At 38.9% G+C, this 27,918-nt stretch overlaps 1 protein-coding gene across 1 annotated transcript in view; it reads right to left on the reverse strand.

Moving 5' to 3' along the window:
- Positions 1 to 20,610, reverse strand: part of MRPS35 (mitochondrial ribosomal protein S35) — a 32,042-nt gene extending 11,432 nt beyond the window's left edge. The window contains exons 1-5 of the mRNA XM_080658975.1: positions 20,385 to 20,610; positions 16,911 to 16,957; positions 14,801 to 14,968; positions 11,390 to 11,450; positions 5,768 to 5,907 (exon numbers count right to left, since the gene is read on the reverse strand). Coding sequence (XP_080515101.1) covers positions 5,768 to 5,907; positions 11,390 to 11,450; positions 14,801 to 14,968; positions 16,911 to 16,957; positions 20,385 to 20,496 — 528 coding nt within the window. The 5' untranslated portion in view covers positions 20,497 to 20,610. The remainder of the gene's footprint in view (positions 1 to 5,767; positions 5,908 to 11,389; positions 11,451 to 14,800; positions 14,969 to 16,910; positions 16,958 to 20,384) is intronic.
- Between the last annotated feature and the right edge of the window lie 7,308 nt (positions 20,611 to 27,918).

A 27,918-nucleotide genomic window follows, 5' to 3' on the forward strand; every position in this document is an offset into this window, starting at 1 on the left:
GAGAGGGAGAGATAGACGCATCAATTATGAGAGAGAATCATTGATTAACTGCCTCCTGCACGCCCCCTACTGGGGATCGAGCCCACATTTTTCCAACACTCTATCCACTGAGCCAAACCAGCTAGGGCAAAGAAAGCACTTTTTAAGTAAAGTCCTATACCAATATTAAGTTAGTTTTAATTCTGAACTACTTTTAAAATATCAAGAAATAGGAACCATCTTTCTCTGAATTTAAAAATTTAAGTATCTCTAAATAATATTTGATTACCTTCACAAATGTTGCTTAAATCATGCCTTGAACTCCATGACACCATGAAGGATACCACACTGAGCCCCCGCAGTCAGTGGGTACAGTGAAGTAAGTCCAGAAGGGCAGACATGAGTCAGGAGGAGAGGACATAAGGGAGCATGATATGATATAAGTGGTATCTGGTGGCATACTTCAAATAAAGCAGTGAGGTTATTGTTTTGTGCAATAAAATAAGCAAACTTAAAACTAGAAGGGAATTTAGATGTCTATTCTAGTACTGAAGACTAAGGCCCACAGAAAGTAAGGTGAAACTTAATTTCCTGACTCTTAGTTCAGAGATTCTTTTATCATATAATACATAGCTCAACAGCTATTTATTGTTGTTGGTGTTACATTATTATTAAGAGGAGTAACGTTTATGAAGTTCTTAAAAAAGTATCAGGTATCATCACTCCATAGGCACTTTGTATTAACCTGTCAGCAGAAGGAATGATGTCAGCAGAGCAGAATTTTAAGTTTTCTCTTTTCCTTTTGCTTATCTAGACTTTCTAAAATTTATACAATATATATTGTCTTCTGTGATTATAAAATATTTTCAATTTCTCTAAATGCATAAATAAACTGCTATGACATTTATATAACTCTGTGGAATAAAAAAGGCTGAAATGTTTCATAAATTCTTTTCACAGAGATGGCATGACCCTGATACCAAAACCTAGCAAAAAAAAGGGTAAATTACAAGTCAATCACAGCTGTATCACTAAAAAAATTACAGTCTATTTGTTAGCATATAATGTAAAAATGGTTGCAGAGATTTTTAACAAATTTTTGCTATACTTAGAATGCTCTGATTTAAAATACAGAATAAATGAATAAATAAATAGAAAATAGACAAATTTCCCATATAGAATTCCAAATAATTTATGTGATATTTTTCCCTCAAGAAGGTGGAACATCACTCCCAATTCCTTAAGTGTGGGCTGTGAAAAGTGACTTCCTTTGAAAGAGTACAGTATGGAAAGGAAGAAAGAAATAGTAATTTTACAGTGAAAAAAACTGGCAAATACGATCGCAGCCAGGTGATCTAGGCTAAGACATGGTAAGAGCCTACACCCTTGCTACCATGTGATGAGAATGGCAATTTTTTCTGTGGTTTTCTTCCCTAAAACACATACCAGTCTAACTATGAGAAAAAAGATTAACAAATCTAAATGGAAGTCATTCTAGAAAACTGGTATTTTTCCCAACTGTCCATGTCATTAAAAACAAGAAAATTCTGAGAAACCATTACAGCCAACACAAAAACTAAATGTAATGTGGTACCCCAGATGGGATTATGAAAAGAAACAGAACATTAGGAAAAAAGTAAAGAAATGAAAATAAAGTATGGAATTAAAGAATAATGTGTCAAAATTGACTAATTAGTTGTAATGAATATACCATAGTAATGTAAGATGTTAACAACAGGAGAAATTTGGTGTGAAATATAGGGGAACTCTGTACTATCCTTGAAACTTTTCTGTAAATCTGAAACTTTTCTGTAAGTCTAAAGCTATTCTAAAATAAAAAATTTAATTAAAAAAAAGTACATCGGGTAACTGCCCCATGAGTGCTATGTGAAAAAGATGTGTTGTGAATATCAAGACTCCTTTAACGAAGGGAACTAATGGTGGTTTCAAGTATAACTTAGAAGTTACTAGAGCAGAGACTTGCAACTGCTATGGCATATGGCATTCCCTTGGTGAATGAGAGCAGGGAGTTGATGTTTCTCCAAAGCCATATGAGATAAGCACAAATGATCCTAAATAAAATACTAACAAAGCAAATCAGTGGTAGAGTAAAAGAATGATATACCATAAATTGATCAGGGTTCAGAAGTTGTTCAGTAATTGAAAATCCATTAATTCATTACTTCAATAATTCAAAAGAGATCATTCCAAAAATGCTAGTAAACTAGAAATAAGATACATCATTAACATAATAGAAGCTATTATCTCAAACTGAAACCCAATCTCACACCCAGGGAACAAATACCAGAGACACACCCATTAAAAGTATAGAACCGCACAAGGGACTATAGGAACATTGTTTGATATTTTATCTAATGCAAAAGAGAAAAATCAAACTCTAGATATTTTAAAAAGAGAACTAAAAATACCATTATTTATCATTTATTTCCTAAAAACTTTCCAAGATTCTGGTCTCTAAAGACTAATGTCCACTAAAAGATATCAGAGCTCCTTGGAGAAATAGCTAAATCAGGTCTGGGATAAGAAATACATGAAGTGAGTTGGGGTCATTTTGTTGTGTCAGAATGCAAGGAAATGTTCCAATGCAAATGGGATTATAAAAAAGGACACAGGAACCAACTTAAAAGAGTTACCGCAGGCCAAAGTTAGGATAGACCCTGAACATCAAAAAGAGTAATGGTTTTACTTAATCAGAACTTACTGAACATATCCACCTGTACAAGAGAAAAGCAAAAAAACAGGTAACTTCACAATGGGAAGATCAGGTTGTCAGCCTCTTAGCCAAGTGATCAGTTTTAGCATATTAGGAATGAGGCAACCAAACATTGTGCCCTCTCATGTACTACAATATAAAATACATGGCAACATCTACCAAGTGTCCCCATCACAATATCTTACTGTACTCTAATCAGTTCCTTACATCTAACTTCCACTTATATGAAGTATAAGAGATACAGAAATGAAATAAATGACATTAGGACACATTCAGACAAACTGAGGTAGGAAATGCTACAGGATAAAATACCTATCTCTTTAACAAGTCTATGCCATGGGGGAATGAGTAAAAAGAGTAGTAGGAAGGTCCTTTGCTGTTGGAGATTTAAAAAGACATAAGAAACATGACAAGCAAATGCATTAGTCTTTGACTGGATTCTGATTTAAACAAAAGCTACTTAAAAAACATTCTGGTGAGACTATTTGGGAAATTTGAGTGTGGAGTCGATATTTTAAATAATATTAAGTAATTACTCTAACTTTTGTTAGCTGCACTAATTAATTACATTGGAATTATGTAAGAAAATCTTTTTCATTTATAGAGATAACACTGAAGTATTTTAGTGTAGTAGTAATTTTAAAGAAACACTTAAACCAAAACACAAAAACATACACATGTATTTTAGTACATGAAGCATTTGGTATTTTAAATTTGTCAAAAGGTGCCATGTGTGTTTATTATACTACTCTATGTCTCCATACATTAAAAATTTTATATAATAAAAGGTTAAAAAACAGAACTTAGCAAAGTAGAGAAGTGAAAAGTTAAAAAATAAACTATGCCATTTTTTATAAGGGTGACAAGATAGTTCAATGAGGAAAGAATCATCTTTTCAACAAACAGTGCTGAGACAGATGAAAATCTACATGCAAAAAGAAAAAAATTTTTCACTGGTTGAACATCGACTTATAAACCAGCAGGTCAGGGTTCAATTCCCAGTCAGGTCACATGCCCAGGTTGCAAGCTCCATCCCCAGTGTGGGGCGTGCAGGAGGCATCTGATGGATGATTCTCTTTCATCATTGATGTTTCTCTCTCTCTCTCCCTCTCTTTTCCTCTCTGAAATAAAAATATATTTTAAAAATATTATAACAAAAAAAGGGAAAAAAATGGACCCCTACTTTACACCATATACAAAAATTAATTTAAAGTAATTCATATACCTAAATGTAAGAGAAAAACTATAAAATTCTTAGAAGAAAACATTGGACTCAATCTTCATGACTCTGACTTATACAACGGTTTCTTACATATGGCACTAAAAGCACAACACCAAAAAAAAAAAAAAAATACATACACTAGACTTCATAAAAATAGAAACTTCTGTTCTTAAAAAGACACCACCAAGAATGTGAGATGACAGCCCGTTGAATGGGAGAAAATATCTGCAAGATATATGTCTGATAAAGAACTGGTATCCAGAATATATAAAAAACACACTGAACAATGAAAACAAAAATTACTCAATTAAAAAATGGGCAAAGGATTTAAATAGCATTTCTCCAAAGAAAATATACAAATGGTCAATAAGCATGAAAAAAATGTTCAACATCATTAATTATTAGGGAAATGCAAACCAAAATCATATTGTATGATTCAATTATATGAAATGTCAAGAGTAGGCAAATCCACAGGGACGGAAAGTACATTAGTAGTTAACAGGGTCTTGGGGGTGGGGAAGAAGAGGGATAATGAGGAATGACTGATAATGGAAATGGGGTTTCTTTTTATGGTGATGAAAATTTGGTGATGGTTGCACAACTCTGTGAATATACTAAAAACCACTGAGTTGTACACTTTAAAACGGTAAAGTCCATAGTATGTGAATTATATCTCAAATAAGCTGCTAATAAAAAGAAAAAATTAGTATAAAAAGTCAAAACACCATCAAAACGGGCAAATGACCCCCCAAAAAAAGCTTTCACAAAGGAATAACTTCTTACCCTCATTAGAATTCAGACACAAATTTTAAATAAAAGATATATTTTTTACCTATAAAATTGATAGGTAATAATAATACCTAGGTTGGTGAGGGTATAGAAAAACAGGCTTTCTCACAACCTGCTAGTGTTATATTTGTTACATTTCCTGCAGGAATTTACAATATATAATCAAAAAAACTTTTACAATATATATCAAAACCAGTCTAAAGGTCCCATAATAGGGATAATTTAAACAAATTATGGTAGATCTATGTTGTGAAATTACTTGTTTGTATCTTCCATTTCAGTCTCAGAAAAAGGACCATGTCTGTTAAATCAACACTGCATTCCAGCTTCAAACACTATCTTGGTACACAACATATGCTATCTTATGCAGTTATCCTATATAATAAAAGTGTAATATGCAAATCGACTGAACAGTGGAACTACCAGTCAGCAGGGGGCAGAGCCAGTGAGCAGGTGGCATCAGGCCAGCCAAGGCGCATGCCAGCGGACAGAGAAAGGGGATGGAGATGGCGGGGGGGGGGGGGGGGCAAGGGGGGAACGGGGGGCAAGGAGGATGGGGGCGCGGAGGGGCAATGCACGGGGTGGGGCTGACCACTTGCCAGCCGGTGCTGTCCCCTGATTGGCCTGCCCAGTCGCCTCCTACAGAGGGAGGTCAGACTGCAGCTTAGGCCTGCTCCAGGAGCAGGTCTAAGCCATCAGTCAGACATCCCCTGAGGACTCCCGGACTGCAAGAGGGCACAGGCTGGGCTGAGAGACACCCCGAGTGCACAGATTTTCGTGCACTAGGCCTCTAGTTAAATACAACATAAAAGAATTTTTAATATCTTTGGGAAATTTTAAATTCATATTACTAAATGAAAAATACGTATCATCCCATTAATATACAAAAGGTGGATTGCACATACACTAAATTGAGCTGTCACAGTCAACAGTGGTTACTTATAAGTAGTGGAATTACAGGTAATTTTATTTTATACTTCAAACACTATTATATTGTTTAAATTTTCTATAATAAATATGTATCAGTTTTAACCATCTCTTACCCTTAAGGTTACTACTCGTGCTTTGGGGTTTCGAATAGATGGTCCTGCTGAAACATAATCAGCTGTGTCAATTTCAATTGGAAAATGCTTCTCACATTTTTCATCACTGTCTAGTGCAGCTGGCCACTCAGTGCAGAAATCTGAAAATTAAAAAAAATTATCTCAATTATAATTTTGCAAGTAAATTCTCATTGTAATGCATGCTACCAGACAAAACCAAATTACTGAGCGAGATCACTCTCAGTTTACATGAAATGGAAGAATAGATTCTACTCTGGACTTCATAGATGTATCATCAACTCTCATCCCTTTTCTTCTTAGGTGAATCATATTAGGGAATTTAATTAAGAGAATGATGTGAATAGTTCAGGTTTGGTGGGGAGCAGTTTGTTGAGTTAAAAAGGAACTGTGACTTGATAGAAGCTTATTATAGCTTTGCACATACCTGTTTTAATTCCTCCTCACCAACTAACACCATACAGTTCAGAGGGCCCAGAGCAATACTATTTTTGAAAAGGCAATAGATATTATTCACTTCCAAATGAAGATTACTAAAGATAGCTGGAGGGATTTAAAAGAAGCTCTGAAAAAGCTCTCAGAGAAAACCCAGATATGGTCAACAGTCTTTCAGATATTGAGTTGAATAGGGCCTGTTTTATCCAAAAGCCTAGGTCATCCTTAAATGGGTCCTTATTGTAATTCATGTTTCTTTTATGTGATTTCTGAGCCACTGTGACTAAATGTTAAAGAGGTACAGACTTGTCCTTATTTTCAGGCAAGACAGCTAGCCTAGAGAGGAGGTGGAAGTGGGTCTGAGACCTGGGTCACCATAAGAAATTCTAAGCAGTGGAAACATGACCCACCATCTATCTCCACAACACAGAGGTATAAACTTGGGCATCAACTGCGGAGGAAAAAACAAAACAACAACCTTAGAAGGAAAGGAAATAGCTCCCAGCTTCTCACAGCTTTCAGTAATGAGGGACTCCTCAGGTAGGTAGAGGATTTCATTGTGCCCTATTCCTATTAAGTTAGGTGATAGAGGGAGGGCTCAAGCTTGGGATGCAAACTCCAGGCACTATCAGGTTCCCCTCAATGGAAATCTCATTCCTTAAACAGCCTCATTCTAAGAATAGCTAAAAGTAGTTGGTTCCATAGGTCAAACATATTAGACCTCAGAGATCCCTGCTTTCTCTATAAAAGCAGGACTGCAAGAGAGACTGGTCACAATCACAGGCAAACATGGGAGCTCTTCTAGATGATGGTCTAAGGAACAGTGAAAGGTCCTTTGCCAACAACACTTTCCCCAAGCTCACAATTTTCTTATAGTAGGTATTTTATTTAGCCCCCTTTTAGGCTTTAATATCAGAGTCAGCAAAATGTCATTTTGGGTTAGAGACTTTCCAAGATCTGGGACTAACTATATGTTAGCAAATAAGTGTATACAGCTCATACCATTCCCTAAACACCCTGTTTAAGAGAGATCAATATTCAGACACCTGGAAGGGAAAAATATCTTTGCAATTAAGAACAATTTGAGCCCTAGCCAGTTTGGCTCAGTGGAGAGTGTCAGCCTGCAGACTGAAGGGTCCCAGGTTTGATTCCGATCGAGGGCATGTACCTCTGTTGCAGGCTCCTGGTCCTAATTGGGGGCATGCGGGAGGCAACCAATCGATGTCTCTCTAACATTGGTCTTTCTGTCTCTCCCTCTCCCTTCCACTCTATCTAAAAATCAATGAAAAAATATCCTTGGGTGAGGATTAAAAAAAATAAAGAACAATTTGACATTTAAACAAAATGAATAAGATTACTGAGGTAATTTCACTCCTATCATGGACTAATTCCAACATCCTACACTATAAGATGCAACACTGCCAAGCAAGTACTTAATAAGAGAGACTAGTTTGGGGAATTTTATGGGTTTCTGAGTTTGTACTGAATCTTTTTTTAAAACTCTGAATAAGTCATTTCAATCACCAGATGATAATTACAGCCTTTATATTAAATGACCTGATTACATGTTTAAAAGAATGCAGCCAACTGGAAAGTACCTAATAGGCCTCTATTAGCCTTTATTCATCTGATAGGTAGAGTAATGACTAGACTTCAGGAAACCTTGGTTTTTTACTTAACTTCTGCCACTGATTATTAAAATTTTGGTAAATTACCTAACTTTCCTGTACTTCAGATTTTCCATCTGCAAGTTAGATATAAAATCTAAACTGACCTACTTTGAAAGAAAACTGAGAAGAAATATTTGAAAAGCCTTTGAGTTATTTGGAAGATACAATCTACATCCAGAAGCTGGCAGAAGTATAAAGGCAAAATTAAGGAAAGATTAAAACACTCAAAAGCACTGTAAAATATAATGCTACTCTTCCGAATGTGCTGTATGAAAGCCTTACATTTAAAAATTATAAAGCACTTTAGAAATATCTCATTACAACGATCAGTCTCCAAATTATAAATGCACACTTAAAAATGTTTTAAAAAATGCAATTTATCAGTGTAATGCATTTGTCACCTGGACTTACAAAGGATTCAAAAAGTGATATATGATTTGTTCCAATGAGCACAAATTTGTAAGTGTCAGTCACTAATGGATACAGAAACATATAACCGAAAGGGATTGAAAATCACCCTAATGTCCCAAAACAGAACACTATATAAATGAGAGGAAATAGAAGAGATTTTCTTTCTTCCCTCACCTCAAGAGTAAGATAATTATTCCTACTTTTCAAGACCTCTTTATCTCTTCTTCCTAATACCTTTTTTTTTAAAAATATATTTTTATTGATTTTAGAGAGGAAGGGAGAGGGAGAGAGAGAGCAACATCTATGATGAGAGAGAATCATTGATTGGCTGCCTCGTGCACACCTGCTACTGGGGATCCAGCCCACAACCCAGGCATGTGCTCTTCACTGGAATCGAAACCAGGGCCCCTTCAATCCTTAGGCTGATGCTCTATCCACTGAGCCATACCAGCTAGGGCACAAAGGTACTAACTATTAAATTAAACTACACATTCTATCACTAATAGCCGTGAACCTAAAACAATTCAAATTTGCTTATTCTAGATACAGTCCAATGCAAATGAGATCAGAAATTGGAATATGTACTTATTATGAGAGCATACATAAAACCATGAGCAAAAAAAAAAGTTCTTTGTCCTTAGCTCCATGCATGTGGAAGATACAGTTTCAGGTGTTACATTCAAGTCTTCAATTCATTTTGAGTTGATTCTCCTGTTAGGTGTAAGATAGGGTCCAGTTTTATTCCTTTGCATGTAGCTACCCAGTTTTCTTAACATCATTTATTGAAGAAACTATCCTTTTCCCATTGTATATTCTTGGTCCCTTTGTCATAAAAATTAATTGACCATACATGAGTGGGTTTATTTCTGGGCTCTTCATTCTGTTCCAATGATCTGTTTTTTATACCAATAACAAACATACTGTTTTAATTACGACAACTTTGTAATACAATTTGAAATCTTTGTTCTTCTTAAGGTTGCTTTGGTTATTCAGGTTCTTTTATGGTTCCACACAAATCTTAGTATTGTTTATTTCTATTTCTGTGAAAAATGCCATTGGAATTTTTATAGAACTTACACTGAATCTATAGAGACAGTATGGGCATTTTAACAATATTAATTCTTCCAATCCCGGAGCAGACTATCTTCCCATTTATTTGTATCTTCTTCAGTTTCTTTCATATTGGTGCATAGATCTTTCACTTCCTTGATTAAACTTATTACTAAGTATTTTATTCTTTTTTATGTAAATGAGATTTTCTTAATTTCTTTCTGCCAATTCATTGTTAGTATATAGAAACACAATTGATTTTGTATCCTGTGATTTTACTGAATTTATTAGTTCTAACAGTTTTCGGGTGAAGTCTTTAGGGTTTTCTATATACAACATCATGTAATCTACAATTAGAGACAATTTTACTTCTTTTATGATTCGATGTCTTTCTTTTTCTTATCTAAATGCTCTGGCTAAAACTTCTATGTTGAATAAAAGTGACTTGTCCTTATATTGTCCTGAACTTAGAAAAAATGCTTTCAGCTTTTTACTCAGAGTATAATATTAGTTGTGCCTTCATTATGTTGAAGTATATAGTTTGTTGAGAATCTTTCTCATCAAAGGATGTTGAATTTAATCAAATGCTTTTTCTACATCTATTGAAATAATTATATAATTTTTATCCTTTATTTTGTTAATGTGGTGTTATCACACTGATTTGCAGATGCTGAACCATCTTTCCATCCCTGGAATAAATCCCACTAAATCACGGTGTATGATCCTTTTAATGTACTGCTGAATTCAGTGTGCTACTATTTTGTTGAGGACTTTTGCATCTATATTCATCAGAGATATTGGCTTGTAATTTTCTTCCTTGCAGAGTTCTTGTCTGGCTTTGGTGTCAGGTAATGCTGGCCTTGTAAAATGGATTTGAAAATGTTCCCACCTCTTCTATATTTTGGAAGAGTTTGAGAAGAATTGGTATTAATTCTTGTTTAAATGTTTAGAATTCACCAATAAAGCTATCAGGTTCTGGCCTTTTTTTTGTTGGAAGGGTTTTGATTTCTGATTCAATCTTCCTACTAGTAATCAGTCTGTTCAGACTTTCTACTTCATCATGGTTCATTCACGGCACTTTAAACGTTTCTAGGAATTTATTCATTTCTTCTACACTTTCCAATTTGTTGGTGTATAATTAATTAATTATTCACAGTAGTCTTTTATGATCCTTTGTAGTTCTATGTTATCAGTTAAAATGTTTCCACTTTCACTTCCTTTCAAAAAACCAGCTTTAGTTTCATTTATCTTTTCTATTGTCTTTTTTAGTCTCTATTTCACTTCTTTCCACTCTGATCTTTGTTATTTCCTTTCTTCTACTAACTTTGGGCTTAGTTTGTCTTTCTTTTTCTAGTTCCTTAAGGTGTAAAGTTAGGTTATTTGAGATTTTTCTTGTTTCTTAATCTAGGCATTTATTGCTATAAACTTCCCTCTTAGAACTGCTTTTGCTAAATCTCATAAGGCTTGGTATGTTGTGTTTCCATTTTCATTTCTTCTTTGACCCACTGTTTGTTCAGGGCATGTTGTTTAATCTCCATGTAGTTGTGAATTTTCCAGTTTTCTTCTTGTAATTGATTTCTAGTTTCATACCACTATAGTCAGAGAAATTGCTTGATATGATTTCAGTCTTCTTAAGTTATTAAGACTTGTTTTGTGGCCTAAAATGATCTATTCTGGATAATTTTTCATGTGCATTTGAGGAGAAAGTGTATTCAGCTGCTATTGAATGGCGTGTTCCATAAATGTTAAGTCCATCTGATCTAATGTGTAGTTTAAGTCCAACATTTCCTTATTTTCTTCTGGCTGGATGACCTATCTATTGTTGAAAGTAGGGTAGTGAAGTCCCCTTCTATTATTGTATTGCTGTCTATTTCTCCCTTCAGTTCTGTTAATATTGCTTTACATATTTAGGTGCTCCAATGTTGGGTGCATAAATATTTACAAACATTGTATCCTCTTGATGAATCCCCTTTATCATTAGAAATGAGATTCTTAATTTTGTGTTCAAAGTCAATTATGTTACAAAATAACCACTTACCTTTAAGAGCTTCACAATGCTTTTTAATTGCTACAGGAGTCAAATGCAAAAAATTGGGGATCTAAAGTAGAGAAATTTAAAGGATAAATTAGCCAATTGTCTTAAAAACATGAAAAAAGATAATTTGCTCATACACCTAAATTATAAGCTCAACAAGCCTTATCATAAATAAAATGAGGTAGTTTCTTACAATATTAATTGTCACAGGTGTTGTGAATTTCAAGAAATAAATTCCTGCCTTAGCCAGTTTTGCTCAGTGGTTAGAGTGTTGGCCTGTGGACTGAAGGATCTCGGGTTCAATTCTGGTAAAGGGCATATACCTCCGTTGCAGGTTCAATCCCTGGCCCAGATCAGGGCACGTGCAAGAGAACCAAAGGATGTGTCTCACATTAATGTTTCTCTCTCTCTATCTCTCCCCCTCCCTTCCACTCTCTAAAAATCAATGGAAAAAATATCCTCAGGTGAAGGTTAACCAACAATAACAAAAAGGAAATTCCTTAATATATAGATTCAGTACCAAGTATTTTAAAATGACAACAGTGGAAAAAATTAACATCATTTATATAGTATTCTTCCTGCCATGAATCTACAGGTGTACATATTTCCCTCACAGAACTGAAAGGACACAGATTATTATTTAATCATCCTAATTCCCCGGGATTACATAGCACTGTGATACATTTTCCACTTTGTACTTAATAGACATTTTAGAACTGAATGAATAAATGAAGCTAGCAAACCTTAACCAAACAATTTAATGAAGTTGGAAATATATACTATATGATGATCTATTAAGAGCCCACCTAATCATTCACAGGGCCAATTAGAAGTTTGGGAAAAGTCAGAGATTTAATTCCTTCAAATAAATAATTACATTTACTATATATTTCTTGAATAATGTTAAGCAATTTAAGAGAAATTTTAGTTAAATAGACTCATTTGGAAAGAAAGATTTGAACAAGCAGAAAGTTACTTCAAACATTATGCATAGAATCTTAAGTGTTGATCAGAAAATCAAGAGAAAATAGTCAATGAAAATTGGGACTATGGAGTAGGTGGCTTCATTTTTCTATACTTTTATTTTTGAAACAAAAAAATATAATCTTAAAATCATAAAAGGAAAAAAATAACAGCTAATGCTTACATAACATTTATATAGCTACTGTTCTATGCACTTTGCATATATTAGCTCAGTTAATAAACTTATCTAATGGCACTCACTAGAAATGAACCACTTCATTGGATGAAGTATACAGGTGATTCTTAAAAGGGATGGTATACATTAAATGTTTGGATTCCTATGTTTATTAAAATGCCATTCACAATCAGTAGCATTATTACAAACATATTGCTACCCTCTCTCACCTATGATTATTTTCTGAAGACTTTTCTTTAAACTAAGTTCACTTCTCTTTCATTAGAAGGAAACATTTGTTTCTGCAATGTTTGTTTTCTTAAAACATTCCCATTTCCAAATTTCATTTACCCCTGCATTCAGTAGCAGATAACCTCTTCTCCATATTACCATTTCATTTTTCACCATCACCTTTCATCAAAATTTTTTTTGTTTTTCAAAAAGACTCTCATTTAATGGAAAAGTTTGTTAATGATAATTCCATGGTATGTAAAAGGAAACCATCTAAGATATGCATTCTCAGACTAAGCATACTTATATATTTTTTAAAAACTTAGTTTATAAATTACTGTGGATGCTACCAAATGAGGCATTTAATATGACCTATTTTGCTTCAAGCAGTAAAGTTTAAGGACAGTAACAATAATATTAAATAATATTCTACCTTTTGGAACAGAAAAAGTGAAACCTTCACCCCAATCCCCAGTTCTCAATCTCAAATTAGATTATTTCACTTAGTTCCATTTGAAAGGTACAATACAGAAAAGATACAATCTATACTAATAAAAGGGTAATATGCTAATTAGACCGGACGTCTTCTGGACAAAGCCACAGTGGCGGAGGCCAAGGCAGAGGCGGTTAGGGGCAATCAGGCCAGCAAGGGAGAGCAGTTAGGGGCGATCAGGCTGGCAGGGGACAGCAATTAGGGGTAATCAGGCCAGCAGGGGCAGGCAGGCAGGTGAGCAGTTAGGAGCCAGCCGTCCCAGATTGCGAGAGGGATATCCAATTGCTGGTTTAGGCCCATGGGATCAGGCCGAAACTAGCAGTCGGACATCCCCTGAGGGGTCCCAGATTGGAGAGGATGCAGGCCTGGCTGAGGGACCCCGCTGCCCCCCGTGCATGAGTTTCGTGCACCGGGCCTCTAGTAGAAAAGAAAAAGCCAAAGGGAAACCATAGGACCAATTAATGGCATTCTTTTTTTTTTTTTTTTAATCCTCACCTGAGGATATTTTTCTACTAGAGGCCTGGTGCACAAAATTTGTGCACTTGGGTGGGGGGGGCGGTCCCTCAGCCCGGCCTGCGCCCTCTTGCATCTGAGAGCCCTCGGGGGATGTCAGGCTGATGGCTTAAGCAGTCAGTCAGATATCCTTAGCACTGCCACAGAGGCGGGAGAGGCCTTTGCCACCGCTGCTGCACTCACCAGCCATGAGCCCGGCTTCTGGCTGAGTGGCACTCCCCTTGTGGGAGCGCACTGACCACCAGGGAACAGCTCCTGTGTTGAGCGTCTGCCCCCTGGTGGTCAGTGCGTTGTCATAATGACTGGTCATTCTGCAGTTTGGTTGATTTGCATATTAGCCTTTTATTATATAGGATTGCTTTTTAGACGGAATGGAAGGGAGGGGGAGAGACAGAGAGAAAAAAACATTGATATGAGAGAGACACATCTACTGGTTGCCTCCCGTACCTACCCCAACCTGGGGCCAAGGATCCAGCCTGCAGCCTGCAACTGAGGTACACACCCTTGACCGGAATTGAACCCAGGATCCTTCAGTCTGTGGGCTGACACTATCCACCGAGCCAACCCAGCTAGGGCACGTTACATTCTTAAATGCCTAGGATTCTTTTGAGGGTTTTTTTGTGTTGGTTTTTTTTTTTTTTTTTTTTTACCACAGATAATCAAAATATAGCATCCATTATTACATGAGAAAAAATTTTAAATCAAACACAAGCCCAGCTGGTGTGGCTCAGTGGTTGAGAGTTGACCCATGCACCAAGAGGTCACTGGTTTGATTCCTGATCAGGGCACATGCCCAGGTTGTGGGCTTGATCCCCAGTGGGAGGCTGAAGTTCCTCTCTCATCAGTGCTTCTATCTCTCTCTCCCTCCCCTTTCCTCTGTCTCTAAAATCAATAAAAACATATTTTTTTAAAATTAAAAAACCCACAAGAAGCTGCTATACACTAAACCTTGAAATATAAGAGGAGTAAAGGCAGTGGGAGGATGATCACTATTTATTTGAACAGAGGTCTTAGTCAATAAATCAGTAATTTATCTTACCTTTAAAAGTTCTAGATTTCCCTCCTTTGCCATGGGCACCCCCATTTTTACTGGGTAACCCATTCGTACAGGAAGAGGTACTGCAGAGGGCTTAAATGGTGCTGCAACAGGGTAGACACTAGGCCAGTCCTGGTCAACAGCCATTTTCTCTGTCCTGGGAGGAAGTGCCTAAGAAACATAAAACAGTTTAATATTTTAAATATAAACACGTATTTTAATTTTAAAGCAAAAGAAAACATGCAATTAAGAGAAACACTAGCAGAATTGCAACCCAGTTAAAATCTGACCTTCCACAAAGTTGCTGTTCAAATGAAAAAATACCAAATCTACCTAAATATTTTTGTACTGTTTCCTTAAACTCTCTGGGGCAAGAGGGATAACACCTTTAATACAACTTCCATCACTAAAAGCGTATCTATCTTATTTATTTACATAGACTTTTAGCAAAGTTTTTACATTTTATTTATGAAGGAGGTGAATAACAATATATTTTGAAAAAATTTTTAAAACTCCTTTGATGGAAGTGAGCATGAGGTGACATTGAGAACTTGGAAATAAGTAAATTAAGGTTAAACTAACTGAATAAATACATAATAAGAAATTATATACCTTCTAGGCCCAGGGAATAACTACATGATAGCTTAGTCAATCACAATCTCTACCTATATCTATATCTATATATCTACATATCTATATATATACACACACATATATATCCTATATAATAAAGAGGTAATATGCAAATTGACTATCATTCCAACACAAAAGATGGCCGCCCCATGTGGACACAAGATGGCCAGCAGGGGAGGGCAGTTGTGGGTGATCAGGCCAGCAGGGGAGGATAGTTGGGAGGGACCAGGCCTGCAAGGGAGGGCAGTTGGGAGGGACAATGCCTGCAGGGGAGGGCAGTTGGGGGAGACCAGGCCTGCAGGAGAGGGCAGATAGGGGCGACCAGGCCGGCAGGGGAGGGCAGTTGGGGGCGACCAGGCTGGCAGGGGAGGGCAGTTAGGGGTGACCAGGCCGGCAGGGGAGGTCAGTTAGGGGCAATCGGGCCGGCAGGGGAGGGCAGTGAGGGCTGACCAGGCCAGCAGGGGAGGGCTGTTAGGGGCAATCAGGCCAGCACGGGAGCAGTTAGGCGTCGATCAGCCTGGCAGGGGAGTGGTTAGGGGGTGATCAGGCTGACATGGCAGAACTGGTTAGGGGCAATCAGGCAGGCAGGCAGGCAGGCGAGCGGTTGGGAGCCAGCAGTCCTGGATTGTGAGAGGGATATCCAACTGCCCATTTAGTCCCAACCCCTTGAGGGGTGCCAGATTGGAGAGGGTGCAGGCTGGGCTGAGGGACACCCCCCCTCCTGTGCACAAATTTCGTGCACCGGGCCTCTAGTATATATATAAAAGCCTAATATGCAAAGTGTCCCCTGGGAGTTTGACTGACCGGGAGTGCAATCGCTCGCTATGACGTGTGCTGACCACCAGGGGGCAGCATGGAATGAAGGAAGGCCCCAGCTGGCAGCCACTAGGGACCCTACTCATGTATGAATTTCATGCACTGGGCCTCTAGTATATAATATATTCAATAGAAGGGATAACCAGCATATAGTTTAAAGAGGCAAAATCTGGCAACACCCACCTAAGCAATACTAGTGTAGCATGTCCTGAAGCAGGTAATATTCCTATGAAAATGACTACATTAGACAATTATAATTTGATGCCATTTAATGTCCAACTAATATGCCTTTGTTTTGACTCCATGCCAGGTGACTTTATAATTTGGATTCCTCCACAGTGATGCCCACAGAGTGAGAACAAACTAGTAATATTCATGCTACATGACTGTTACAAGCATCACCAAAAATAATTCTATATTCTGGTTTAGGTACCTATTTCCTGGGAACATGTGGGTGAGTCCATTTCTCAAAGATGATCCATTCTCAGGGTACTGACAAAGACCAGACCAAGACTAGAGTCAAGACTGTGGTAGTCACCAAGTGAACATCCCCTTATGAACCTTTCTTGGGATGTACCCTCCTGCCTCATCATGAATATCTTCCTCTCTTTTGAACTTCAGAAACCATTAAGATAGTATATATTAAAGTATGTTAATTGTTCACCTTTCTTCTTGGTGGCCTTTCAAACCTGGATGTTCTTTCTGTTGAACCTAAAAGACAACACAATAGTTACAGTTATTCAACTGATTGTGATCCCATGATCTGAATACAATTTAAAGTATTCTGTAACAAAGAAACAATAATCTATTTTCTGTAAGCTCAGAGACTAAAATCATCTTAATGAAAATGAAATGTCAGAAACAGTTAAGAAAATTCCATTTATTAAAATATAATATGAAATCATTACATAAAGAAAATTTTTCAATTAATTCTAAGGTTCATAGTCAAATAAACTCACTTCCCCAAGTTAAAATATCTAGTTAGAAATAAGTATTTTGTGTCTTTAAAGATAAATGATTTGAAAGGTTCTAATTTCAAGTATACCTGCTCATATTTGGAATTATTCTGGTCTTTCTACCAACAACAATAACAAAAAGAAAATCATTAAATTTTTCCTTTTCTATTATATATTAGAACTGCCAATGCTATAATAACAAAAATCATAGCCATTCCTAATAAATCACATAACTGTAGAAGAGGGCAGATTACTTACATACAATAATACACCTTTTAAAATATTATCTTATGCCTCTCTAAATAACTGTTTTGCTATTCTAAAATAATAATAGCTTTATCTATTGAGCACTTTCACATGCTAGATGCTGTGCTAAATGCTTTTCATTACCTCATTTAATCTTACTCTTCACAAGAACTGTAAGTACTATCATTATCCTTATCTAGAAGTCATTTATGGCCAAGAAAACTAAGGACCAAGAGTTGTGAGATTAGCACAGCACACAAGACTCTTCAGACTCTGAACCTCACATCACATTCTTCACATCTCTAGCCTCATTCCCCTTCACAAGGTCCCACAACTACACGGAACTTCCCTTCCGTCTTTCTGAACTTTATGTTCTCTGCCTAGAATATGCTTCCCTCCCATCTGCTGGACTTCTGTTCCCTCCCACCTCCCCACTTCATTTCATGTAACAAATTCTTATTCATCCCTCAGTGGTATTTTGTTTATTCCTTCAAAAGTTTTAGAGTGATATTGTGTACTAGAAATTAGGAAGGCAGCAAAGAACAAGAGAAACAAAGTTCTTACTCCCACAAAATGGAGAGTCTATCAAAATAAGACAACTATTTCACAAGTAATTTCAATAAATAATGATAAATATTAATGGAAACATACAGCAGGGGACCAAACCTAGTCAAATAGTTGGGGAAGAAGTTCCCTGAAGAAGTTGACTTTAAGCTAAACATCAAGGATGAACAGGAGGTAGCCCTGGGAACCGGCAAGTGAGAAAAAATGTTCTAGAGAAAGAGAAGATGGAAAATCAAAGTAAACAAATTTAATATGGTTGAAACTTCAGAGCAGAACAGAGAGTGCGCTGAGAAAAAGAGACTAGAAATATTTGATAGACATCTCAGATATAACACCTCATTGGCAGAGCTCTAGATTTTCTTCTTCCAGTCTTCCCAATCCCTGTAAGTGGTACTGCCATTCATCCAATTATTCAGGACAAAAATCTAACATGCTTCCTGGAGACTGTTCCTCAAGCCCCATATCAAATCCACCAATAAGTCCCATTAGCTCTACCTTCAAAATGTGTCCCAAATTCAACCATAACAACCTATCTACTCCACAATTACCTCAATCCAAATCACCATCATCTCACTTGTACTACAGCAACTTACAAACTGGTCTGCTGAGTTCCACTCTTTCCCTCCTAAAGTTGGTTCTCCACACAGCATCACTTCCCTGCTTAACATCTTCCAGTGTGATCCTCAACTTAAAATACAAGCCAAGCCAAATGCCTATAAGCCTTTACAAGATCAGGCCATTACTTACTTTTCTTATGCTAGAACTCTCCTCTTTGCTCACTTAGCTCCAGCCATGCTGGCCTTTTTTCTGTTCCTTGACCACACCATAAGCTTATTCTCACTTCTGGGCCTCTGCACTTGCAATTCCCTGTGCCAGCAATGCTCTTTCCCCATCTCAGCATGGTTCTGTGCTCTGCTCAACTGTCACTTCCCCAAGGAGGTGAGATCTTTCCAGACAATCTTATCTTATCTGACCCTATAGTCACTACTCCAATTCATCATTCTCAACATCCTGCTTTATTTTTCTTCAAAGCACTAATCGCTACCTTACATTGTACTGACATTGTTTATCTATTTATAGTCTGACTTCCCTCAAAGTATGTTATCTTCAAGAGGTAAAGGACTTTTGCTCTATCCCGGTATCTAGAATATCGCCTAGCACACAGTAGGAATCAAGTATTTATAGAATAAATGAAAAATTAAAAAGACGTGTTAAGCCCCAACCGGTTTGGCTCAGTGGATAGAGAGTCGGCCTGCAGACTGAAGGGTCCCAGGTTCAATTCCAGTCAAGGGCATGTACCTTGGTTGCGGGCACATCCCCAGTAGGGAGTGTGCAGGAGGCACCTGATCCATGTTTCTCTCTTTTCGATGTTTCTAACTCTCTATCCCTCTCCCTTCTTCTCTGTAAAAAAATCAATAAAATATGTATTTTTAAAAAGACGTGTTAAGACTATTAAGGGCTAATATGATACATTGAGGAATTTATCATTCATCTTAAAGCAATGAGAATTGCCTGTAGATTTTTGAATAAGGGAGTGGCAAGATAAGATTTGCTATTTGAACACCTCACTCTGGCCTTTGTGAGAATTCAATGTAGGGAGCAACAGCGGAAATAGTAAAGGAAAGTAGTGTAGTTGCAGAAGTGAGAGATGGTGGCCTCAGTGGGCTGTGAGTAGTATTAAGGTTAGAGATCTTCGAGAAGGCAGCGCGGATAGCACCTGGTGTAACCGGACAGAGCTTTCCTCCCGTCCCGCGGGCTCCTCCCCCATGCTCCCACATTACCCCCTTCTCGCTTCTGTTTAGGCACCTCACACTGAACAGTCTGCGTTAACAAATGTCCTTTTCACTCGATTCCTCCAGGGCGAGAACGGCGCCAGGCATCCCTACCATCTCTGAGTAAAGGTCACCTCAACGTCTGTTTGAATGAAGGTCATCCCATTTGGCGGCATGGCTAGGCCTGGAATTCAGAGCTGCAGTTTGTCCTGGGACAGCTATATGTTTCCCTTAACACTGGAGAAAATGGAGGTTCAACACTCCCTGGAAACGTTACCGAGCAGTCACTAGAGACCTGTGCCGGCGACCGGGGGACGGGCACCAAAGCGCGCGGGTCGCGGGAGGGAGGGGCAGGCTGGTGGCGCCCAGAGGCCCCAGCGCAGAAATCCGCGGCTAGGAATGGGGCGCCACCCGGGCAGCGGGCAGACCCACAGGCACGGCTTTCCCACCAGGCGAGCCACGGCCAGAGGACAGGGACAGGGACAGGGACACCCCGGCCTCCCCCGGGCGGCGCAGGTTCCACCTCGGCGGCCTTCACGGGTCCGATATTCCGCCCTCTCACCTCCCCCAGGGCCCGGAGGCGACGCGGCAGACACTCACGCGGGCTTGCCTTCCCGGGGAGAGTGGTCGGAGACACTGCGGTGGAGAAGGCACGCAGGGTCCTGGCCCCCGGCTGCAGGAACAGCCACGCGGGTAGCGACGCAGCCGCCATGGCTGCGAAGACGGCAAGCCGGGCAGGCCAAGCGGGATCCTGCTCTTGGGGGCAGGCCTGAGGGCGCTACCGCGCAAGCTCGGGCAGGACAAGCGCGCTCCCGTTGGTCAGGGGGCAGGCCTGAGGCCGCTACCGCGCATGCTCGCCCGCTTTGCCCCGCCCCTGGGGTGCAGAAACAGGATACACGTGGGCCTGGGAAATCAGGGCCGGAGTCAAAAGTGCACCACAGCCCTGACCGGTTGGGCTCAGTGGATAGAGCGTTGGCGACCGGGGGACGTGCACTGAAGGGTCCCTGGTTCGATTCCGGTCAAGGGCATGTACCTTGGTTGCGGGGACATCCCCGGTAGGGGGTGTGCAGGAGGCAGCTGATCAATGTTTCTCTCTCATTGATGTTTCTAACTCTCTATCCTTCTACCTTCCTCTCTGTAAAAAAATCAATAAAATATATATTTTTTTAAAAGTGCACCACAGAAAAGAGAAAAAACGTCATGAAAAGGAAGCAAAACGCTTTAAAAATATATCGAAGCAGTCAGTCCAAAGACAATTGCAAATAACGATCATAAGGGGTGGGAGAAATGTCTCTCACAGAGGCAGGTGTGGTCTGGGTGAGACCGCATATGGCCCGGGGTCTACCCTAGAGTCCTGCTCTTTTGCAATCGCTGCTTTTCTACAGGTTCTTGCATTAAAGAATGTGTTCAGCTAGTGCAAGTGACACATTCCAAGGGGAGAGGCAGTATCTGATAGTTAAAAGGATACTGGACAAGGACAGTGTGTGTGTGTGTGTTGGGGGGAGGGTAATGGGGGTAAAGGGAGGGCGAGGGCCTGGGATGGGGTGGGAATTGGGTGGAGGGGAACTATGGGGGGTGGGGAAGAGGAACATCTGTAATAATCTGAACAATAAAGATTTTTTAAAAAAGGATACTTGACTTTAAAACTTGCTTTCACCATTTCTAGGCTGTGTGAGCCTAATATAGTTAATATAGACAAACATCTGTGTACAATATTGGCGTACAATGTGTATTATGTCTGCATTGGATGTAACTGTTTTCAGTGATTGGGTTAGCTCGTTTGTAGATCAGTTTAGGATTACAAAGAGTCAGTATTCATCAGGATTTAGAATATAATGGTCATTCTTTTTCATGAGTCCCTCCCTCCACTACCACCACCAGGATAAATTAACATATAATCCTTAATAAAATTATTCCCTATTTTGCCCTGGCCGGCTTGGCTCAGTGGATAAAGAATTAGCCTGTGGACTGAAGGGTCCCAGGTTCAATTCTGGCCAAGGGCACATGCCTGGGTTGCGGGTTCGATCCCCAGTAGGGGGCATACAGGAGGCAGCCAATCAATGATTCTCTCTCATCATTGATGTTTCTCTCTCCTTCTTCCTTCCTCTATGAAATCAATAAAGAAATATACTAAAAAAATAAATAAATAAAATTATTCCCTATTTTTTTCAGCTGGTATGTATAATATTTAATCAAAGTACAAAATTATAATAAGAACAACATAGAACAAACACTACTGACTTTTGGTAAGCATACAACCGGTGCAGCAGAAGTATGCAGGTGTCCCAGGGTATTCTACCTATGAGCATTCAGTGCGCATAGGCATCAATCAGTATGTGATGGGAGTGGGGTTGAGGTGGGAGTGGGGGGGAATAGCATGATAGGAACAAGTATTTGTTGACGTGTGTGTGTGTTTTGTTAATCCTCACCCGAGGAAGATAGCAACTGAGGTATGTGCCCTTGACCTGAATCCAACCGGGACCCTTCAGTCCTCTGGCCAATGCTCTACTCAGTGAGCCAAATTAGCTAGGGCAGGGAGAAGTATTTGTAATAATCACCATTCTCATCTCTTCTGGCCTCTTACTATCCATTATTGTTCCAAAGCAGAAGTATTAGATGTATTAGTTTTCTAAACCTGCTGTGACAAATACCACAAACTGGGTGACTTAAAACAACAGAGATTCATACTCTCGCAGTTCTAGAGGCTAGAACTTCGAAATCCAGGTGTAGGCAGGGTTGGTGGTTACTTCTGGAAGTTCAGAGGGAGAATCTTTCTATGCCCCTCTCTTAGCTTCTGATGATTGTTGGCAATCCATGGCATTCCTTGGCTTGTAGACACATCGCTCCAATCCCTGCCTCTATCTTCACATAGTGTTTTCCCTTCTCCTCTTATTTTTAAGATGAAAAGTATGGTGTTTTAGTCAGATGAATATGGAGTTTGAACCCAGGCTCTGCTTTTTTGTGGGTGGGTGTGATCTTGGGCAAGTTCACCTAACATCCCTGAACTTCAATTTCAAGGAAAATAGAAACAATAATATCTTCCTCAGGACCATTGTGATTGAGTTATATTTCAGAAGGTGTAATACAAATGGTGGCCATTGGAATTAAGCTCAGAGTCAATACAGCAGCCACTTTTTCTCTCTTGAGTTTGTATATTTTAGTATAATGAAGTGCAAGGCCTATACCATAGAAATTTAGGACCAAAAAAAAGATATGAATCATTATAAAATTAATTTGCATTCAGAGAATTCTCAATTTCTGAGTAAGATGTTAAGAGACTTAGGTCCTCAGTTTACCTTTCTATGCTGTCTTTTGTTTACTCTTTCTCTAAGAATAAAGTAGATAGATAGAATTAGAGTTAGTGGAGCCAGAGAAACACTTATTGTTTTCCCAGGCATCACGTACAATAAAGTACATTCTACATTAATGTTAAAAAATCATTTGCAATGCTATCAACAGGCAATAATAATAACTGGTTCATGCCGTCTAAAGAGTAAAGCATACTCTGGCCAGTGTGGCTCAGTTTGTTGGCCACTGTCCCGTACACCAAAAGGTTGCCGGTTCTATTCCTGGTTGTGGCACATGCCCCCGTTGTGGGCTTGATCCCTGGCAAGGAGCATGCAGGAGGCCGCCGATCAATGTTTCCCTCGCATCACATCGATGTTTCTTTCTCTCTCTCTCTCTCTCTCCTTCTCCCTTTCTTTCTAAAAATCAATACAATTATTTTTTAAAAAGAGTAAAGCATGTACTATTGTGTACAAAGGATTTACTAAGAATTACATAACTTTTTAATTAAAAAAGAAGTTAATGTGCAACCATTTACTCTGATAAAAATCTTTCCTTCAGCCTTCATGACCAAATATCCCAACATATTGTAGAAACAAAACTGGTTTCATAGGCATGTGACTTGCACTTAGAAGAGCCCTATGCTTGGTGAATACTCTGCTGTCCATCTTGAAATTTTTAATAATTTTTGAACAAGGAACCCATATTTTCATTTTGCATGGGCATTACAAATTATGTAACCAGTCCTTGTGTAGAACAATTTTAAATATTAAGGTGTTTTTAATAATGGGCTTTTATTATACCTAAAACCTAGCTTAATCCAATGACTTTTTGTCTGAGCTATTAATCAAAACTAATTTCTTTATAAAAAGTAAGTGAACTAAGTATATCTATTCACAAACATAGTAAATAGACAATATGCAAATACCCAGGTATGTGGATGTACTTCGCAACCTAAATATCCATTAAAACAGTATTGGTTAGCCCGGCCAGTATGGCTCAATGGTTGATCAATGTTTCCTTCTAGCTCTCTCTCCATCTCCCTTCCTCTCTCTGAAATCTGTATTGGTTCCATATATTATGGTTTATACAATATAGAATACTATTTAGACGTATGGGTCTTAATCCTGTTTGAAAATTAGAATTACCTCAGATGATACTAAAAAAATGGTTTAGGGCCCTCCTTCTGGGATGCTGATCAATTGGTCTAGGTGTGTTTCGAGCATTGGTGTTTTATTGTTTTTGTTTTTAAGTTCCCCAAGTAACTCTAATATGCAGACCTGAGAAGCATTGATGTCAGCCTTAAAAAGAACCATACAGATCTATTAGCGTGGAAAATGGTCCACAATACCTAAGTTTTTAACACTAAAAGGCATTTATGGATCATATGCTTCCATTTGTATAAAATACTTTTAATATACAGTACAGGATCTGAATGGGTAAAGAGCAAACTACAGGGAGTGGCTATGGGGGGGTGGTGGTTTGAGACTCCTGAAGACTTAACTTTCCACACTTCTGTACTTTAATTTTTATACCAGAATGCAGATTTTTAAATAAGAGAATACAGTATTATTTATTTATTTTTATTTTTATTTTTTCAGGATCAATCTATTTCATTGAGGGTCATCAGGGGAGGATTGACGCGCTGGGAGGACAATGAGATGTGATGTCCTCAGCCCGGCCAGATCTCCCAAGTTTCACAGCCACAAGAAAAAAAAAAAAAAAAGCTATTTTTTTTAAATCAGCAAAAGCTTCACATTTTTATTTTAATTTAAAAAATGTGGTGAGTCTTTGGTTTATATCACCCAGCTGATTATAACATGAAGACTTATAATTTGTACTAGACTTCAAAATCTTGGTAAGCTTATACTTATTTTAGTATACAGAATGTCACAAGCATTGTCTTCTTTGAATTAGTTGAAGTCATTCCCATTTTACAGGTAAAAAAACTCAAAGAGTTAAGTGGGTAGACTTTGCTCTTAAGAGAATTGAGACTCAAACCCACATCTGATTCCAAGTTGAATACTCTTTTTCCTATGCTACACCAACGTTTTTTTTGTTTGTTTTTTTTTAAATATATTTTGTTGATTTTTTACAGAGAGGAAGGGAGAGGGATAGAAAGTTAGAAACATCAATGTGAGAGAAACATCTATCAGCTGCCTCCTGCACACCTCCCACTGGGGATGTGCCCGCAACCAAGGTACATGCCCTTGACCAGAATCAAACCTGGGACCCTTCAGTCCGCAGGCCGATGCTCTATCCACTGAGCCAAACCGGTTAGGGCTACACCAACGTCTTGATAGCTTACTCCACACAGCATTGCTGCAGACAGGGGTCACTATATACCAAGGAAAAATTAACTGGGTATTATAACCTTCTAGGAACAAAGCAGGAAGAATTGTTTAACAGCTTCAAGAGATGTCTCCTAAACCTATTCAAGTTCACTTACTAAAGGCAGAGAGGGCTTAAATGCTTTCCTTGATCTTTTGGTTTCCTGGAATGAAGAAACATCAAAGGCAAATATAGTTTCACCTTTGCATATATTCATAATATTTAAGAAGTTTGGAAATACAACGTTCTAATTGTGGTATATTTCATACTCCTCATCCAATCACCAGCTGTATTTAACCTCTTCATCCCTCCTCCTCTATCACTTTGGTCCAGGCCACCCTTTTCTTCACCAACTGGTTCCCTTTAATAGCTTCCTACCTGTCCTCCTGGGCGCTGCGTTCACTCTTTCCTCCCTACAGTCTGGTAGTCTCTACCCAGCAATCAAGTGAGGCATTTAAAGGGTCAGTCAGAGCAAGGCATTTGTCTCCCCATATCACTCAGAATAAAATCCAGTCTTACAAGTCTGATCTGCTTGACGTGTTTGCTGGCTACCTCCCCGACCTCATCTCCTATTACTCTTCCCCTGGCTCACTCTGCTCCATCCGCACCAGCCTCCTCTGCTATGCCTCAAACATATCAAATACATGCCCTTTTCAGGCCTTTTGCAGTTCCCTGTGCCTAGAACACTTTTCCAGATATTTGTACTGATGCGCTCTCTCTTAATTTGATCCAGATTTCTACTTGGCCCTTTTCATTGAGGCTTAACTACCTCATATAAAATAGCACCTCCTTCACTCTATCCTCTTACCCATGCTTTATTTCTCTTTACAGCACCCGTTATATTTCTTAAATATACATTTTAAACATATGTATATATTTTTACTTTCTGTCTTCCACCATTAAGAGGGAAACTACCCCAAAACAGGACATGGTTCTTTTTACTGCTGATTGTCAGGGCATAGAACACTGCCTAACATAGGCAATTAGCAATCAAGTGTGAATGAATCTATCTTCCATTTACACTTCTAAGCACTCTTTGCTTCTACCATCTAGAGGAGTAGGGGGAAAAACTATTTTTCCTCCAAACCAGGATTTGAAGCAAAGATGGTTTTTATATATGTATACATTATCCTTACTGGAAAGGCTAAATAAATGTTTAGCATTAATACAAGTGATTGATATATGAGTTACTGTGTTTAAATCACAAGAAAAGGTAATAATACTCAAGAAGATCCCAAGGTGAATCCCACCAGGGGTTCAGATTCCAGAGCCAGGAACGCCTCCCTGGACATCCCCACACCATTGCTCTGCGGGGAGGACATCAGCACCCTGAAGCCAGAGACTACACCTGAGGAACTTAGCAGCTTTGGCACAGCAGCCACGGCTGTTTCTGGCTTCATTGGAGTAGTGGCCCTCATCTAAGGCCCTGAAGAAATGGAGGCACTATTTTTTAAGAAACAACTGAGGCAACAGACCAGCTGTGGGCAAACTACGGCCCGCGGGCCGGATCCGGCTGTTCTATCCGGTTCTCTTGCTCTCCCCTCCGCTCCTTTACTTTGAATTTATATTAGTTCACACAAACACTCCATCCATGCTTTTGTTCCGGCCCTCCGGTCCAGTTTAAGAACCCATTGTGGCCCTCGAGTCAAAAAGTTTGCCCACCCCTGCAACAGACCCACTTTCTCCACAAATCTTTGGAGCTTTCCTGCCATGCGGATGCCATATATTCCAACACGATCAACCTGGCCCTGGAAAGAGGATGACTTTGCTGTCTATGCCCACATGTTCCCTTTGTGATCGCCCCAGGAGGACATCCCCAGACCACGTGGAATACACCTCTCCACTGTATTCCACTGATGGGAAGCCGATGAGATACTCCAGTGTGGAGTCAGACCTGCGCCTCAGCGGAATCCGGATACAGCTTTTGCTTTAGATGTGTGTGTGTGTGTGTGTGTGTGTGTGTGTGTGTGTGTGTGTGTGTGTTTTAAAAAATGCATAAAACATATTCTGATGAAAAAAAAAGCTACACAGAAAAAGCAGTTTGAGGTGACGTGGAATAAGGGCAGAGCTCAGAGGAAGAAAGCAGTTTGAGATTTCACTTGGTAGTCCTGAATTGAGATGGGTGTTGTAAATGTCATTAAACCTGTTCTATAGTCTTATGCACCACCTCACCCTACCCATCTCTCACTCACAGCAGTAAAGTCACATTTTACACTTTCAAGAGCTAGATTTGTTATATCAAACAAAGACATTTTTTTTTTGCAAATCAAACTTTAAGGGTGACTTTATTGTTCTCTCCTCCCATTTTTATTATTGAGTAAATAAAGAGTAAGCTAAATTGTCAGTTTTCCCGACAACATGGAAATCTCCATAATCATGACACTAATATGTTTTGTCCAGGTGATAATTTTCATTCAGTGTGGGAGAGGGAGGGGGAATTCCATGCTGGGATGATGCAAGTGGAAGAAAATACCTTTTCCTTTTCATCTCACAGCCAGTCTCATCACACAAATCTAGT

The sequence above is a fragment of the Plecotus auritus genome, assembly GCF_963455305.1.
Source record: "Plecotus auritus genome assembly, chromosome: 3".
NCBI lineage: Eukaryota > Metazoa > Chordata > Mammalia > Chiroptera > Vespertilionidae > Plecotus > Plecotus auritus.